Source organism: Quercus lobata, chromosome 3 (genome assembly GCF_001633185.2).
Source record: "Quercus lobata isolate SW786 chromosome 3, ValleyOak3.0 Primary Assembly, whole genome shotgun sequence".
NCBI classification, from domain to species: Eukaryota; Viridiplantae; Streptophyta; class Magnoliopsida; order Fagales; family Fagaceae; genus Quercus; species Quercus lobata.
In genome coordinates, this window is record NC_044906.1 from 54,181,249 (window position 1) to 54,197,354 (window position 16,106).

Here is a 16,106-nt window from a genome sequence, read left to right on the forward strand (position 1 = left end):
AGTGAAATTTCCAAGTGGGATTTCCTTGCTTTCAACTCTTGTAAACTTTTCCTTATCTAATTGCAATAACTTGCAATATTTGCCACCATTGGATCAATTTCATTCTCTCAAAGGTCTCTCTCTTGAATTCTTGAATGATTTAGAGTACATATCAGAGAGAGATTACAATAGGGACTTATCTGATTCTTTAATCCTCCCATCTCTAGAGAAACTCCAAATTCATAATTGCCCTAATTTAAAAGGATGGTGGCAACAACAGAGGGATTCTATTGAGAAGGTCAATAATCATTCACTTCCTTCATTTCCTCGTCTTTCCAACTTATATATCTCGGTATGCCTTAAGCTAACATCCATGCCTCTCTTTCCATATCTTGAAAAGCTAAAACTGGGTATATGTAGCTTGAAGCCATTGGAGCAAACAATGTCAATGGAGGTGATAAACATGACAACCTCAAGAAATCTAATATCAACCTTTTCTTCTTCTACCCTTGCCACTTCCTTGTTCATCCCTCTCTCCAAATTAAAGTCTATGTCAATTGAGTATATGGTAGGAACCCTACCCAAGGAGTTTATGTGCAACCTCATTTCTCTCCAAAGTTTAACGATAAAATATTGTTGTGGTCCTCTCCCTCTCTCTCGACATCTCACTGCCCTTCAGAATTTGAGAATTACTGGTCATAAAGAGTTTGATTTAACAAACGATGAAGATGAGATGGAATGGCATGGTCTTCAGAGCCTTCGCCACCTAATGTTCAACCATCTTCCAAATTTGGCCACTCTACCGATGGGGATTCAACATCTCACCTCTTTGCAAACGCTTGAGATTTACTATTGTCAAAGTTTGATGGCTATACCGGAGTGGATCTGTAACCTCACCTCTTTGCAGACACTAAAAATTCTAAGTTGTCCCATCTTATTGGAAAGATGCAAAAGGAGAGCGGGTAAAGATTGGAGTAAGATTGCTCACATCCCATACTTGTATATATAGTCAGGTACCTATCTAAGTCACCATTGCTTTTATCCCATTCCTAGATAGAATATCAAAAATTCAATTTCTTCTACTTCACTAAATTTCCTGGTAACTAAATTTCAGATGAAGAACCTACTCCTAGGATTTGGAGCTTAGTAAAACCTTTTGGGTGCTGTCATTGGTCAACAAGTCAACAAACTCAGTGGTAATATCTCTTTTCTTTTTTCCTCTTTTAGATGCTCATAGGATTTAATTACATTCTTTAATGGGTAAATTTAAGCATCTAAATTTTAGGGGTGTTTAAATTTTACATCTTGATGTTCCAAAATTTAGATTTTATCCCTAAAGTTTGAGGGTATTTGGATTTTACATCTTAGCGTATCAGAATTCGGATTTTACCCTCTAAATTTTAGGGGTGTTTGGATTTTACTCCCCAAAATTTGAAAATGTTTAGATTTTACTTTCTGAAGTTTCAGAATTTTGGATGTAAAATCCAAATACCCCCAAACTTTAGAGGGTAAAATCCAAATTCTAAATTGTCAATGTGTAAAATTCAAACAAACCTGAACTTCAAGCAATAAAATCTAAATTTTGAAACTTTCCATGCCATTAGGAAAATGAATATGTGAATTTTCCCAAATCTATTTCTTCATTTTGGCAAATTACATCTTTGTATCTTGAATTGAGTTGATGAGTTGATCTGTTTTATATGCTTCATTTCTCACTGTGTAAACAGAGTAAAATTGGGCACAAACCACAAAGTGATATCGGGGTAATATTGTGGGAAGAATTAAATTTGGCAACCATTTTGCAAGAACTAGCTAGTCGTGCAGGTATTCCGTTGATTCAATGTCTTGTTATATATGAACTTCCAACTTGCTGTTGTATCTTCTGAATTTTTTTTTTTTTTTTGGTGAATACTATAATGTCTACAAATAATGAGTTTTTATTAAAAGCACTGCTTAATATATAAATCAACTGCTAATTTCTAATTGAACGGAATATGTTTCAAAACCAAAGAAACAGAGGTTTCACCAATAATCAATTGATATACATTGGGAATTCAATAACCAACAACATGATGGCATTGAATTGATATACATACATACATACATACATACATACATACATACATACATACGTTTATATATATATATATAGAGAGAGAGAGAGAGAGAGAGAGTTGGGTTCAAGTTACATCTAGTGTAACTCTAAGCGATATTACACCACTTAATAACTTATTATTAGATGCGAATTTTGACAAATCTACCATTAAATTACATTATATTCATATACTCTCCATGCTTGCAAAATTTCACAGTAATCAAAGATTAATAGTCATGTTATCAATCAATTGTTTGAATTCAGGTTTTTGTAATAAAAGATGAGTTTATGGATCACAAGGTAAATAATATCTAATTAGTATGAAAATTGGCATGCATGTTAAGCATATATAGAACAGGTAATTCAACGGTGCGATTCTTAAAATATGAATTTAATAATAAGTAGTTGGGTGGTGTAACATTGCTAAAAAGTTACACCATCCAATAACTTGTTAATGAATTTATTTTTTGAAAATTCTACCGTTGGATTACATTTATATATGTTCTAAACATACATGTCAATTTTCATACCAACCGGATGTTATTTACCATTCAATCCATAAACTTATCTTTTATGCATTTAAACTACAAAAACTCAAATTTATACAAGTGATAGATGATATGACTATTAATATTTGATCACCTTGAAATTTTGCAAGTATGGAGAATATACAAAGATAATGTAATCCAACGGTCGATTTATCAAAATTCACATCCAATTAAAAAATATTAATTGGTGTTACATTGCTTAGTGTAACTCTAAGAAATATTACACCACCCAATAACTTATTATTGAATTCATATGTTGAAAATCCAACCGTTGAATTACATGTTTTATATGTTCTTAACATAGCTGCCAATTTTCATGCCAATCGAATATAATTTACTATTCGATTCATAAAATCATCTTTTATGCATTATTTTAAACTACAAAAACTTGAATTTAAACAATTGATTGATGATATGGTTATTAATCTTTGATTACCTTGAAATTTTGCAAGCATAAAAAATATAAAAAGATAATGAAATCTAACGGTAGATTTGTCAATTCACATCCAATTAAGATATATATATATATATATATATATAAATCATAAGAGAATAAATGATTGTTTATTTCCTTCCCAACTATAGTAAAACATATTCTTGACACTGAATAGTCATCACCTTTCGGTTTTTAATAAAAATTTATGTTTCTTGTAGGAGCCCTATCCTTCAGTCAGGGGATTTAGCACATGTCTGGAAGCTTCATTCTATATATATATATAAACGATTTTCTGGAATTAGCCTGCAAGGTGAAAGTGAGGCCTTGTCTGAACCAAGCTATAAATGAGAAAGATCAATGCTCTTTTAAACGTGCACTTCCTCTTCTCTTGAATGATGGTGAGCACTCTTTCGCTCTCTCATTTGTTGTTTGTGGAGATTTTCTTTTTGGGTTGATGTAATTTTTATTTATTTTTGAGGTGGGTATGTCACTTTTAGTGAGGATTGCCTTAAGATTGTAGATACTCGGAATTCATCTATGTCCCATCTTAGCACAAAGATGCAAAAGAAGTGCGTGAGAATTTCCATAAGATTTTGTTACATCCTAGAGTTGGTTGGAAGTGAATCCATTTCAGAGGTAAGAAAACTCATCTCTACATTTCACTGTTTTTCCCTTTCCTTGATAGAAATCAATATCAAAATTTCTTCTTTGTTCTCTCCAAGAAATGGAGCTTAATGAAAACTATTTTCTCTTTTTCGGCCTGTCCCAACTCGTTTCGGCTTGAAATGAAGCCGGGATGATTTTTTTTTTTTTTTTTGCTATTTTTTTTGGTTTCAACAACTCAAGTGGTATTAGCATATTCATTCTCTAGGCTTCTCTTTTTATGACCCAACCTGGGTCCACCTTAACTCATTTTCTAAATCCTGAATATCACTCGTATATTCATCTAATGAGTAATGCTATAATCACAAACTATTTTATAATATTTTTACAAATGTTGATGTGGTCAACCTCTTATTAGTTTTCATCTAAACCCACAATTAATATCACTTTTTCATTTTCCAATAATCACTCACCACATCAACAATTTGTAAAAAATTTTGTAAAATAGTTTGTATCTCTAGCATTATTCTTCATCTAATATAGATCCATACCTTTCAAACCAATGGCCATAGGCCTATTAGCGCATTCACTGGATTACTTGGATTGGCCCATTTATAGATCTAATATTAAAAATATCATATTTTAGATTAGGTATTTAATTTTGTCAATTATAATCCCAACAATGAAACAATTCCAATTTGAGGATCAATCCATCTTTATTATTCATTTAATTTATTCTTAGTTCTTACCATAACAGAACATATAAAAAGTGAAATTTATTGATTAAACTATGGGGCTTATTCATAAATCATTTTAATGGCCATTAAATAGAGAAGGTAGAGAGAAACTCTATTTAGAGAGGAGTAAAGTTTCGCTTAAAGTGAGAAAGTGATTGCCAGAAAATTGAAACCAATTATCTAGGTGAAACATAATTTTTTTTTTAACAATTTCTTTTCTATTTTTTGCTTTACAATATAGTGTACAAATAATGTAAGTGAATAATAAAGATGGACAAAGACTTCCAATTGAAATAGTTCCATAAGTTTGAGACATTAATCGAAAAAATAAAAAACTTGAGACATAATTTGTGATAAAGTATATGTTTGGATACGGATGAAAAGCAACGCGTTTTGTATCTGCGTATCCTTTTTCTTTTTCTTTTTTTTTTTTTTTTTTTTTGGAACCATGATTTTTGACTTTTTTGTCAGTCCACTGTTCACACAAGCAAAATAAGCGATGGACTGTGCACACCAGTGGGTCCCGTGCACTGTTTACGAGACCCACAAACCTCACTTTTCAGCAACTTTTTCGTTAAAAATGGATCCCACGGTACTATTCACACATTTAAAAATTATTTTGCTACAGTGTTTTCAGTTTTCAGCAAAATAAACTGTATCCAAACGGACGAGTACTAAAAACTCTGGTCTGACTTATTATATAATTTCCCTTTCTTTTTTAATTATGACAATATATACTTACATGAATAGTTTAAAAATGCCATGTGTCATTTTTATATAAACAATAAATATAAAATCATATTTCTTACAGATGGATTTGATTCTGTTTTCCTGAGGTGTTAACAATCCTTCTTCTAATCACAATTATCTAGTTAGATATAATTTGTGAACTTATGATTAGGCTTTGAGGAATTTATTTATGAAAAAAGGTTCAAATATGTCATACTTTCACTAAAAATAGTTAATGCAAACTAAAGTGTTTGAGTTTGGATTGTATTTAGTGCTCTTCTGCAATAGACACAACACATATACGACATGTGCCCTAAAGTGAATATATATCGGCCCATATCCCATTTAATGTATAGGAACATTGAATGGAAACCAAACCCAAAATACTTTACAAGTCTATCGTGGCCTATGTGCACTTTGTTAATATCAGTTGGGGGCAAGTAACCCCTTTCAACTGCACGTATCTTGATAAATAAGGTTTCTCTGTGAGTCTAGAAGTTAGGTCTCTCTCTAATTTCTTTCCACAGTAGAATTGGTGAGTCCCTTCTTTGAAGGTGCGTTGTATCCTAGGAGTAACACTGTTATTCCTAGGCTTGTTGGGTTCTTTTTGGGGGTGGGGAAACAGTTTTGAGCGAGTGAGAGAATGGAAGATTTGGCTCAGTCTTGGAATAAGCTCACTCTATCGGATAGAGAGGAACCGGGCTACTGCCTACTTGATGATGATAGAAGTCAGAAATTTGCTATTGCTGCCAAGTTTTTGACTAGGCGAGCAATCAATATGGAGGCCATAGCGAAGACGTTTAACCCGCTATGGAGAGCCAAGAATGGGTTCAAGATTCAGAGCTTTGGAGACCATAAAGTTCTTTTCTTCTTTGACAACATGGAAGATGTGGATAGAATTTTAGAAGGTGAGCTGTGGACGTTTGATAAACATCTAGTGGTCATGAATCGATACGAGAATGAATCCTCTCTTCAAGATATAAAATTTGAGAAGACGAAACTGTGGGTTCAACTCCATGGGCTTCCGATTAAGTATATGACAGTAGAGGCGGCGAAGAAAATTGGCAGCGTCTTGGGGGAGGTTGACGTGCCAATGAACCCAAAATTTTTTGATGGAGGTCATTTTGTTCGTATTCAAGCGTCCATTGATTTGTCACTACCTTTGTGCCGAGGAAGATTAGTGTCTATAGGTGAAGGAGGGAAGCAAGTATGGATAGCGTTCAAGTACGAAAGACTGCCTAACATATGCTATTGGTGTGGGAGACTTACTTATGATGATCGAGATTGTGATCTGTGGATTGATAGCGAGGGTACACTCAAACCAGAACAACGTGAGTTTGGGCCATACTTGCGAGCACTGCCTTTTGTTCCTGCCAGACGTAATGCTATCACTGTCCCTGGGTTCTATGCAGCGAAGAAGAAGGTCAGATCAGGTACACCGGAGACAAGTAATTCAGGCCAGAACTCCGATGCAGGCAGCAGAGGTGTAACGGATCAGATACAAGAGGTAACGGGTAGCAATAATGGGAGCAATAATGAGGGAATTGAAGATGAGGATGTGGTTTTTTTAAAGCGTAATGAAGGAGACACAGTTATGAGGAGAGATACGGTTGACCAAAATAATTTAAAGGATGAGATTATTGGAGTATTTACTCCCCCTAAGGAAACTGAAACTGAAGAAGTGGCGTGTAATGAGGAGTTATGTCTGGCAGCAGAGTTTGGGGCGGCAAAGTTAGTGGATTCAAGCAGGAAAGCTCACAACAAAAACCCTATTCCAAGTGGACTCTCTAACCCCAGTGCACGTGATAATTCAAGTGGCACACCCTCACTTAAGTTGTCACGTGATGCTACTGTTATTGATGTTCACAATCTCCAATCTCCAAGGGCAGCACGTACTTGGACAAGAAGAGAAAGACCTAAGCCTAAGAGTAACACGGCAGCACAAGTCAAGGTGCAAGGAAAAAAAAGAATGGCGGCATCTGAGGTATCCCTTATGACAGGTTCATCAAAACGTCTCCAAGTAGTTGTCAATGATGATGAAAAATTCTTTGTAGTGGCGGGAGCTGATGGTCAGCCCCGCCAAGGGCAATGAGTTGCTTAGCATGGAACTGTCGTGGGCTTGGGAACCTACGTACAGTGAGGGAGCTTGGTGTTGTTATCCGGGCAAAAGATCCCTCTGTGGTGTTTTTAGCCGAGACACTTACAGATGATGCAAGGCTAGAATTCGTTCAGAGAAGTATTGGTTTTGAGCATAGATGGGTCGTACCAAGGGTGGGAAGAAGTGGTGGACTAGTTCTATATTGGAAAGCATCAGTTAATTTGATGGTGGAAGATTCAGATAGACACTATATTGATGCGGTGATCAATAAAAACACGGATAATGAGTGGAGATTAACTGGGTTTTATGGGGAACCTGATACAGCGAGAAGACATGAAGCTTGGGCCAAATTAAGAGCTCTAAACTCACAACCTGAGAAGCCTTGGCTTTGTCTTGGAGATTTTAATGAGATTATAAAACAAGAGGAGAAACTAGGAGGAGCTAGAAGACCTTATTATCTAATGCAGCAGTTTAGGGAGGTGATTGATGAATGTGGCTTCATGGATTTGGGTTTTGAGGGACCTAAATTTACATGGAGCAAACACTTTGAAAGCGGGATTTCAATTTGGGAGAGGCTTGATAGGTGTTTGGTTAATAATAGTTGGTTCATGATGTTTGGAGGGTCAAGGGTGTATCACTTGTCTTGCTCTTCATCGGATCATATCCCATTATTCATCTCCCCATCGGGTTTGATTCCTCCAAGCCGGAAAAAAAAATTTAGGTTCGAACAAATGTGGCTTTCAAATTCGGGATGTGAGGAAGTGGTGGTTTCGGCTTGGGGTAGTGGAAGTAATGGAAGTGTAGAGAGTAATATTTTGAATAAAATTGAGAAGTGTGGAAAAGAGTTGGGGATATGGGAGAAAAATGTTTTTGGTAATGTTAGGATGGAGTTGAACCGATTGAAAAAATCCCTAGCCAAAGAAGAAAGGATAGCAATGGTGAGTGGTAATAATTTTAGGGTCAGGCAGATTAAAAAAGAGATTGAGGAGATGCAAGATAGGGAGGCCACGATGTGGGCTCAAAGGTCTAGAATCCTATGGGCTAATGAAGGGGACAAAAACTCTAAATATTTCCATTGTTGTGCTTCTAGGAGATTCAGGAAAAATTCATTGCAGGGTATTAGAGATGAGGCCGGAGTATGGAGAACCAGACATGAAGAAATGGGTGAAGTGATGGTCAACTATTTTAAGTCTTTATTTACTGCTTCAGAGGGGATTGTATCCACTGGGGTGTTGGATTGTGTACAACCACTGATTGATGAAGAGATGAATGGTGATTTGTGTCGTGAGTTTGAGGCAAGTGAAGTTGCCATTGCCCTAAAACAAATGGCGCCTCTTAAAGCTCCTGGCCCGGATGGTATGCCCCCGCTCTTCTACCAACATTTTTGGAGCACAATGAACCAGGATGTTACCTCTTCCATTCTGTCTTGGTTAAATTCAGGTACAATTCCAACCAATTTGAACCATACTTTTATTACTCTTGTGCCGAAATTACACTCCCCTGAATTTCCCCACCAGTTCCGCCCCATTAGTCTTTGTAATGTCCTTTACAAAATTTACTCTAAAGTTCTTGCAAACCGCCTTAAAAAAATACTTCCATCCATTATCACCGAACACCAATCAGCTTTCACTAAAGGGCGTTTGATTTCTGACAATATTCTAGTGGCCTTTGAAACACTACACAGCTTACAAAACTTTAGGGGAGGTAATTATGGGTATATGGCATTAAAATTGGATATGAGTAAAGCATATGATAGGGTGGAGTGGTCGTATTTGGAGGGGATTATGAGGAAGATGGGTTTTAGGGAGAGGTGGATAAATCTTGTCATGGGTTGTGTGAAAACTGTATCATACTCGGTGTTGGTGAATGGTGATCCATGTGGGACAATTTTTCCTACAAGGGGCATTAGGCAAGGAGACCCACTATCTCCTTTCCTATTTCTTCTTTGTACGGAAGGATTGAATAGCTTAATTAAAAAGGCTGATTTACAAGGTGAAATCCATGGATACTCCCTTTGTAGGAGGGGTCCAAAACTACCGCATCTGCTCTTTGTAGATGATAGTTTGATTTTTTGCAGGGCAACAATGGAGGAATGTGGGAAAGTTTTGAATATCCTTAAGGAGTATGAGGAAGCTTCGGGACAAAAAATGAATAGAAGTAAAACCTCACTGTTCTTTAGTAAGTCTGTACCAGAGGAGGAGAAGCATGGAATCAAAGTGGCCATTGGAGTCCCTGAAATCTTGCACTATGAAAAATACCTTGGGCTGCCCTCCTTGGTTGGCAAAGGTAAAAAGGCAAGTTTTAATTACATAAAAGAGAAGGTATGGCGGAAGTTTCAAGGGTGGGAAGCTAAATTGCTTTCACAAGCTGGGAGAGAGGTACTCCTTAAGGCAGTCATACAAGCCATCCCTACCTACACGATGGGGTGTTTCAAATTGCCAATGGGTTTGTGTAATGAGATTGAGTCTTTAATCAAGAAATTTTGGAGGGGCCAAAGAGGTGATCGAAGAAAAATCTATTGGATTAAATGGGAGGAAATGACAAAATCGAAAACTATTGGAGGAATGGGCTTCCGAGACCTTGCTATGTTTAACGACTCACTCTTGGCAAAACAAGCTTGGAGGCTATTGAATGATACATCATCACTTTTTTACAAAGTATTTAAGGCTCGTTTCTTCCCAAATTCAACGATTATGGAGGCTACCGACTCTAGGATGGGGTCATATGCTTGGAAAAGTATCCTTAGAGGTAGAGACATCATTCAAAGAGGGGCTCTATGGAGAATAGGTAATGGTGAGAAAATAAACATTTGGCAGCAACGTTGGCTGCCAAGAAAACACCCAACGCAGCTGCCAATCTGTCCCTTGGAGAGCTTTGAGGAGCATACCGTAGCTACTCTCTTTGATCCAATCACAAGAAGGTGGAATGAAGAGTTGGTAGATGGGCTGTTTGTGACTGAAGATGCAGACTTGATTAAGCAAATCCCACTCAGCCGTAATGCAGCAGAGGATTCTCTTTATTGGCCGTATTCTCCAACGGGAAATTATACTTGTAAGTCGGGGTATAGATTTCTAAAACAGGAGGAGGAGATGGAATCAAATCAGCCAACACCACCAGCAGATGAGAAGCGGCTGTTGAAAAAAATTTGGGAGATGCGAGCCCCTCCAAAGGTGAAAAATTTTCTGTGGAGAGCTTGCCGCTTTGCTTTGCCAACCAAACAAGCTTTGATGAGAAGAAAAATCCTTGAAGACCCAACGTGTGAGAGGTGTAAGAATGCTGTGGAGGACCCGCTTCACGCACTATGGTTATGTCCGGAACTGGATGTAGTGTGGTCAGACCAAAGTATGTGTAGATTCAGGTATGAGGTTGGCTTTGTCACTGTCAAGGAGCTGCTGCTATGGATGGTTGATGAAGGGAAATCACTGGAACTTCTAGCATTTACGGCATGGGGAGTATGGAATCAGAGGAACAAGACTCGCTTAATGCTGCAGTCCAGCCCGCTCCATCAGGTTGCTGCACTTGCACGGACCAGTTTGGTGCAGTACCGAACTAACCTGCAGGCTTCAGAGGTTCAAGTGGAGTGCAGCGGCAGGGGAGAAAATAGATGGACGGCACCGCCGACCGGTTTTGTTAAGATTAACTTTGATGGAGCAAATGCTGAATCCTCAAGAATGTCTGGTGTGGGAGTGGTGATTCGAGACTCGGAGGGGGCTATTTTGGCGTCCTGTGCAGAGAAACTAAGCCAACAGTTCAAGGCAGAGGACTTGGAAGCTTTGGCTGCATTGAAGGCTCTATCCTTTGCTCATGAGCTGGGCTTCCAGAATATTATCCTTGAAGGTGATGCGTTGAACTTAATTCAAGCATTGAAGGCACAAGAACAAACCTTACTGCCGTGGGGTCTGCTGGTTGAAGATGTGAAAGAGTATGGAAAAAAATTTAGAAGAGTATTGTATTCTCATGTTATGAGAAATGGCAATAGTGTAGCTCATAATCTGGCCAAATATGCTTTACGCATACCAGATTTCCAAGTTTGGATGGAGGATGTTCCATCCCATATTGTTCAGTTTTTACAGTTGGATGTAGCTCATTTACGTTAATGAAATTCATAAGTTCTTTCTCAAAAAAAAAAAAAAAAAAAGTCTATCGTGCCCTACTTAAATACTCCAATTTACAAGACCAATAAGGTCTGTCACGCCGTGGCCCAACAATTAATGTACATCTAATTGATTTTGCACTGGCCAAAAAATTGGGTACCATCAAAACTTAGGAATTGTACAAGATGCCACGGTATCCCATGGCTAGCAAACATATTTTTTTAAAAATAATAATTAAAAAAAAAATGTGACTGAATTTTTTTTTCTTTTTTATAATTTAATATTAAAACAAAGAAAAGGAATCTGAACCCTAAATGCTATGAAAACGCAAGAAAGTGCCAACAAAATTTACAAAGCTTTTGGCATATCTATGATTTGGATTGGATTTGGACAAGTTAAAAAAAGAAAAGAAAAGAAAAGAAAAACCATAAAAAGTAAAGAGTTAGAAAAAATTAGGATAAAATTAAATAAATAAATAAATAAAAAAAATCAGATCCAATGACAGAAAATCAATTTAGTTTTTAAACTTTTTGCTAGCTATTGCGTCCGTGCAATTCCTAAATCAATCATTCATGGCCAAATGTTCCTATGTTCCATTCTTCCCTTGTAAAGGATCTCTCTAGAACTCATGTTGATATTAATTACTTGTTCTTTTCAGCAGGAAAAGCTAGCCAAATTTAGTCTTTAACGATGAGGATGAAGATGGCAATGACGTGCTCGAGCTCAAAGAAAAACTCGGTGCCTGTAACCTTGACTCATGTCCTGATCAATCAGCTGGTAAATGCTACATGCTTATATTTGTGTTTCCATTTTTCTTCTTCATAAAATCAATTGCAAGAGAACAAAATACAGTTATGTACATTGATAGAATTTTTCAATGTTACAAGCGTCAACTAAAATTTCTACTTGAGATGCAGCAGAACTAATTAGCTTCTTGTGAATTTATCCATGATCTTTTAATACCAACATTGTTTGAGTGCTTTTTCTGTTAGTATTCGTGAGTAAAATTTCTCTTTGTTTTTATGCCTGACTGCCATGGAGATTGAAGTGCCTAAACTACCAACCAAGAAGAAAGAACCTAGCAATTAAAAGGGCTGCTGCTGCTGCACAGAAGAAGAAGTCCTTGGCAGCTGTTTCGGAGATATCTGATGATGATGAAGACTTTGAGCTAGAAGTTGTTGCTGTGCTCCAGAAACTGGGAAAAAGTGAGAAAGATGAGGGCATCTCCATTCAACAAGAAAAGTGGTTCGGTGTTGGGCAGGGTTGGTGAGGAAAATAAGGCAACTGAAAGATGAAGAAAATTCGGGTTCTGCTTTTATTTCTGCCAGTACTTAAGAAACTATTGAAGTTGCACCAGCAAGAGCAAGACCTCAAAGGGTGAACCGCAGGCAGACAAGGTGTGTGTTGAGTGACTCTGAAAGTGAACATGCCACTGAGGATTCCGACTTTGATGAAGAAGAGGGTCTAAAGTAGTTGTTCTGTTGAGAAGCTGACTGAAAAACTCTCATGGAAAACCCTTTTCGCTCCATTAACATGAATTTAATTAGTCAATTTATTAGTGAACAAGAGAGGAAATCAGCAACATTAAAATTACCTTCTGGGGGGCAACAAAAAGAGGATCCTATCAACTTGTTTCGAAATGGGAACCAAATCTCTTTCCCCTTGTAATGTACTCCTTGACTCTTGGTTTGTAATTTGGATAATCTGCTGAACTGCATTCCCTGGCAATGATCTTTGTCTATTGTGATTTGTTATGGGCAAGGATTTTCTTTCACCTTGCAATTCAACAATTACATCTCATTAATATCATAGAAGTTAGAATGCCAGAAAATAAGTGTAATTGGTTCATAAGAATTAGACGATTAGCTTGCATGTTAGAGGAGGGCGAAGTGCACAAACTGTATCAAATAATATATGTCTCACTTGATTGATATTCTATCATATATAATGGAAGGTGTCTTTAAACTTAAACCTCCCTTTAATGCAATTGCTCAAGAAATCAACAGAGTTAATGGTGGCTTGGTGCTTAAACCAAAACTCTTATGTGCTGAAATTGGAAACAACACACACGAGAATATCCACAACACATTTAGAAATCCAAGTTGTTAGCACTATTATGGCCTTGTGCTCTTCCCGGTTTAGTTGACATGTACAAGAGAAAACCTTTTTACTCTTGCTAGAAGCGGTATCACTCCTATGTTCACAAAGGTGAAGTTCCTTCTTATGCTCCTGTTACACAGACATTTATGATTTATGAACTTTATTAAAAGTTTAAACCCATCCTCAATTTCATCGTAACAGTCTGCACTAATCCATCTTGAATGAGACACAAATTTAGTGCTCTTACTAACCACGTATCAATAGCTTGTTGTTACCCTTTAAACCTCTTAGATATAATTAGTTTGAGGTTGAGTTTCCACTATTGGTGATTCTCTTAAAAGAAGGGTTTTAGTCCCATTCCAATAGATGTTATCCTTACCAAGTCTCGAGACACACTTCGGTAAAAGACTTATTTTATATATAGAATTACGTAGGCAATGGACTAGTCCAATCACATTTGACTTGCCTTACGTATTCTTGTCTTAGACTTTTAAGTATAAGTTTACTTTGTATACAACTCATGTATATCATATGCATTGTGGTTTCATAACTACAGTACAAGGAATGGCTTACTATGGTCGTGGCCACGACACTTTATCAAAACCTTAGCCATTTTCTTTCCTTGCCCGTTACCATTATAATCAATGCTCTCAATTTAATTCTATAGTAGAATAAATACACCTTATTTCTTTAATGCTTACACATAGCACCCCCACATGTAGTGATTATCTAACTAGACACAGATATTATCACTCACATCAATAATAGAATTAAACTTGAATATTCTATATAATAGATATTCATCACAATTAAGTACATTCTAGTGATTAACCTCAAGTTTTAGAAATTTTGAAACTCTACATACTGTGAAGGCAATGTCTAGTTTAGTTCCATACATGATACGCAACATGAACTTAATTCACTAGCAAACTTGAGCTTTGCATCAGCCCTTCCAGTAATTTCTTTATTTATTATTGGAATCAGAGTGTCTTTGCCTCTTTAAAGATATTAAAATCTAAGAAGCAAATTCTCAACACTAATCTCAACACAATGAGATAACACAATTCCCAATAGAATGAGAAATCACTAATCTCAACACAATGAGATTACTCAAATCTCAACAAAATGAGATATCACAAGTCTCAAAATTAGATTAATATAGCGCACATCTCCACTATATTTCTTTACTTGATTCCTATTCATAAAAGACTTTCATTTAATTAATTAAGGAAGTACAAATCCACAGGTCTTTCAAGAAAACTTCCTTACCAAGATCACTATTTTAGAAAGTCACTTCATATCTATATGATGCATACTCAAATTATATGTGGAGACACAATCCAATATTTCATTATTGATCCTTGAATGTTCAATTAATGAACTTACTTGCACTCTCTTTTCACAAAGAGATACTTTCAAAATAGGATCACCACATGTGCTTGATTAAACTTGAGACATCTACCATACATAACAAAATTTAATCACAATTAATTTAACATCCATCGATGTTGATTCTCAATACCTTTAACAAGTACATCTTTGATACACATTAGCATCCTTATGAGTCCATGACTCTTTTGAGGGTTATATCCCCACACTTCTTGAATATCATAATTCCACAATTTGAGTTTCTAAACTCCACAATTTGGGTTCTCAACCATTCCAAAATTCACATATATACACACACTGTAATTACTTATATCAAAATGTAATAATAGAATATAGTGAATTTCTTTAAAATTATATGAATGGTTTTTAAGATATCAAACTAAGAACACAAATAATTACTAGTGTATAGATATCAAAATCTATATTTTCCCTTTGTTTCAAACCTTTTACTATTAACCTTAGACCAAAAGATTTTATATTTTATTCTAATACCCACTCACAACCGATTGGTTTTGAAACTAGAGATAGATCCAGTAAGACCCAATTATTATTAAATAATATCGAATCTATCTTATCATTAATAGCTTCTTACAATAGAAAGCTATGTCTTTTACAAGCACAAAGCTTTCTTAAACTTTAGGATCACTTTCCTCAAAGAGTACTATGTTTATTTAATTAGGACTACATTTTTATTAACTTTAATAAGGTAAACAAGAGCTTCACATGAAATAAAAATTTGGATTAAAATCCTTTTTATTTCTCAAACTTTGAGACCACATTTGTTCACTTGGTGAACCACATTTAAATCTTTAATATCACTTAATGTGATATTTAACATTGGAGTCATTTACTCGTGTTTAAGTAGGTATCGGGGTATCCTTGAAATCATCTTTGAATTTAAACTCAAAAAATTCAATATGCTTTGATTTCACTTTTATATTAGACATTAAGTATAATTAACTACATATCCTCAAATTTACTCAAAACTTACATATACACTTTATATAGCTCTTTGACTAATTAGTCATCTTTGGTCTATCATTTTACAAGAGGTTAAACACCCCCACAATTTAAAATGATAAGCATTTGGTCACATTCTCATTTCATAACACATGAAATTCCTTTGAAATGAAACTCTATTATGCACATAGCATACACTAAACAAAGCTTCTTCCCATTGATCAAATAAGAACTTAGCTGATTGCACTCAAGTTTATGGTATTCACCATATCTAATAGAGTTCTCTCTTTCGACCAAACCATTTTATTAGGGTGTATAAGGGACAGCACTTTGGTGTA

The 16,106-nt window shown here is 36.0% G+C and overlaps 2 protein-coding genes and 1 long non-coding RNA gene across 3 annotated transcripts; all 3 read left to right on the forward strand.

Annotated features, from left to right (window-relative positions):
• Nucleotides 1–123: 123 nt before the first annotated feature.
• LOC115979233 lies at nucleotides 124–3,380 on the forward strand. Its single transcript, XR_004088991.1, has 4 exons — nucleotides 124–992; nucleotides 1,094–1,175; nucleotides 1,707–1,803; nucleotides 3,277–3,380. It is a non-coding gene; the product is annotated as an uncharacterized LOC115979233 (long non-coding RNA).
• Nucleotides 3,381–7,215: 3,835 nt separating this feature from the next.
• Nucleotides 7,216–11,322, forward strand: LOC115981075. Its single transcript, XM_031103261.1, has one exon. The coding sequence runs from the start codon at nucleotides 7,216–7,218 to the stop codon at nucleotides 11,320–11,322; it is 4,107 nt and encodes a 1,368-aa protein (XP_030959121.1).
• A 571-nt stretch (nucleotides 11,323–11,893) lies between these two features.
• Nucleotides 11,894–12,918, forward strand: LOC115979232. The gene is made up of 2 exons (XM_031101213.1): nucleotides 11,894–12,096; nucleotides 12,368–12,918. Exons 1-2 carry the CDS (start codon nucleotides 12,010–12,012, stop codon nucleotides 12,587–12,589), a joined length of 309 nt encoding a protein of 102 aa, XP_030957073.1. The 5' UTR covers nucleotides 11,894–12,009; the 3' UTR covers nucleotides 12,590–12,918.
• The last annotated feature ends 3,188 nt before the right edge of the window (nucleotides 12,919–16,106 follow it).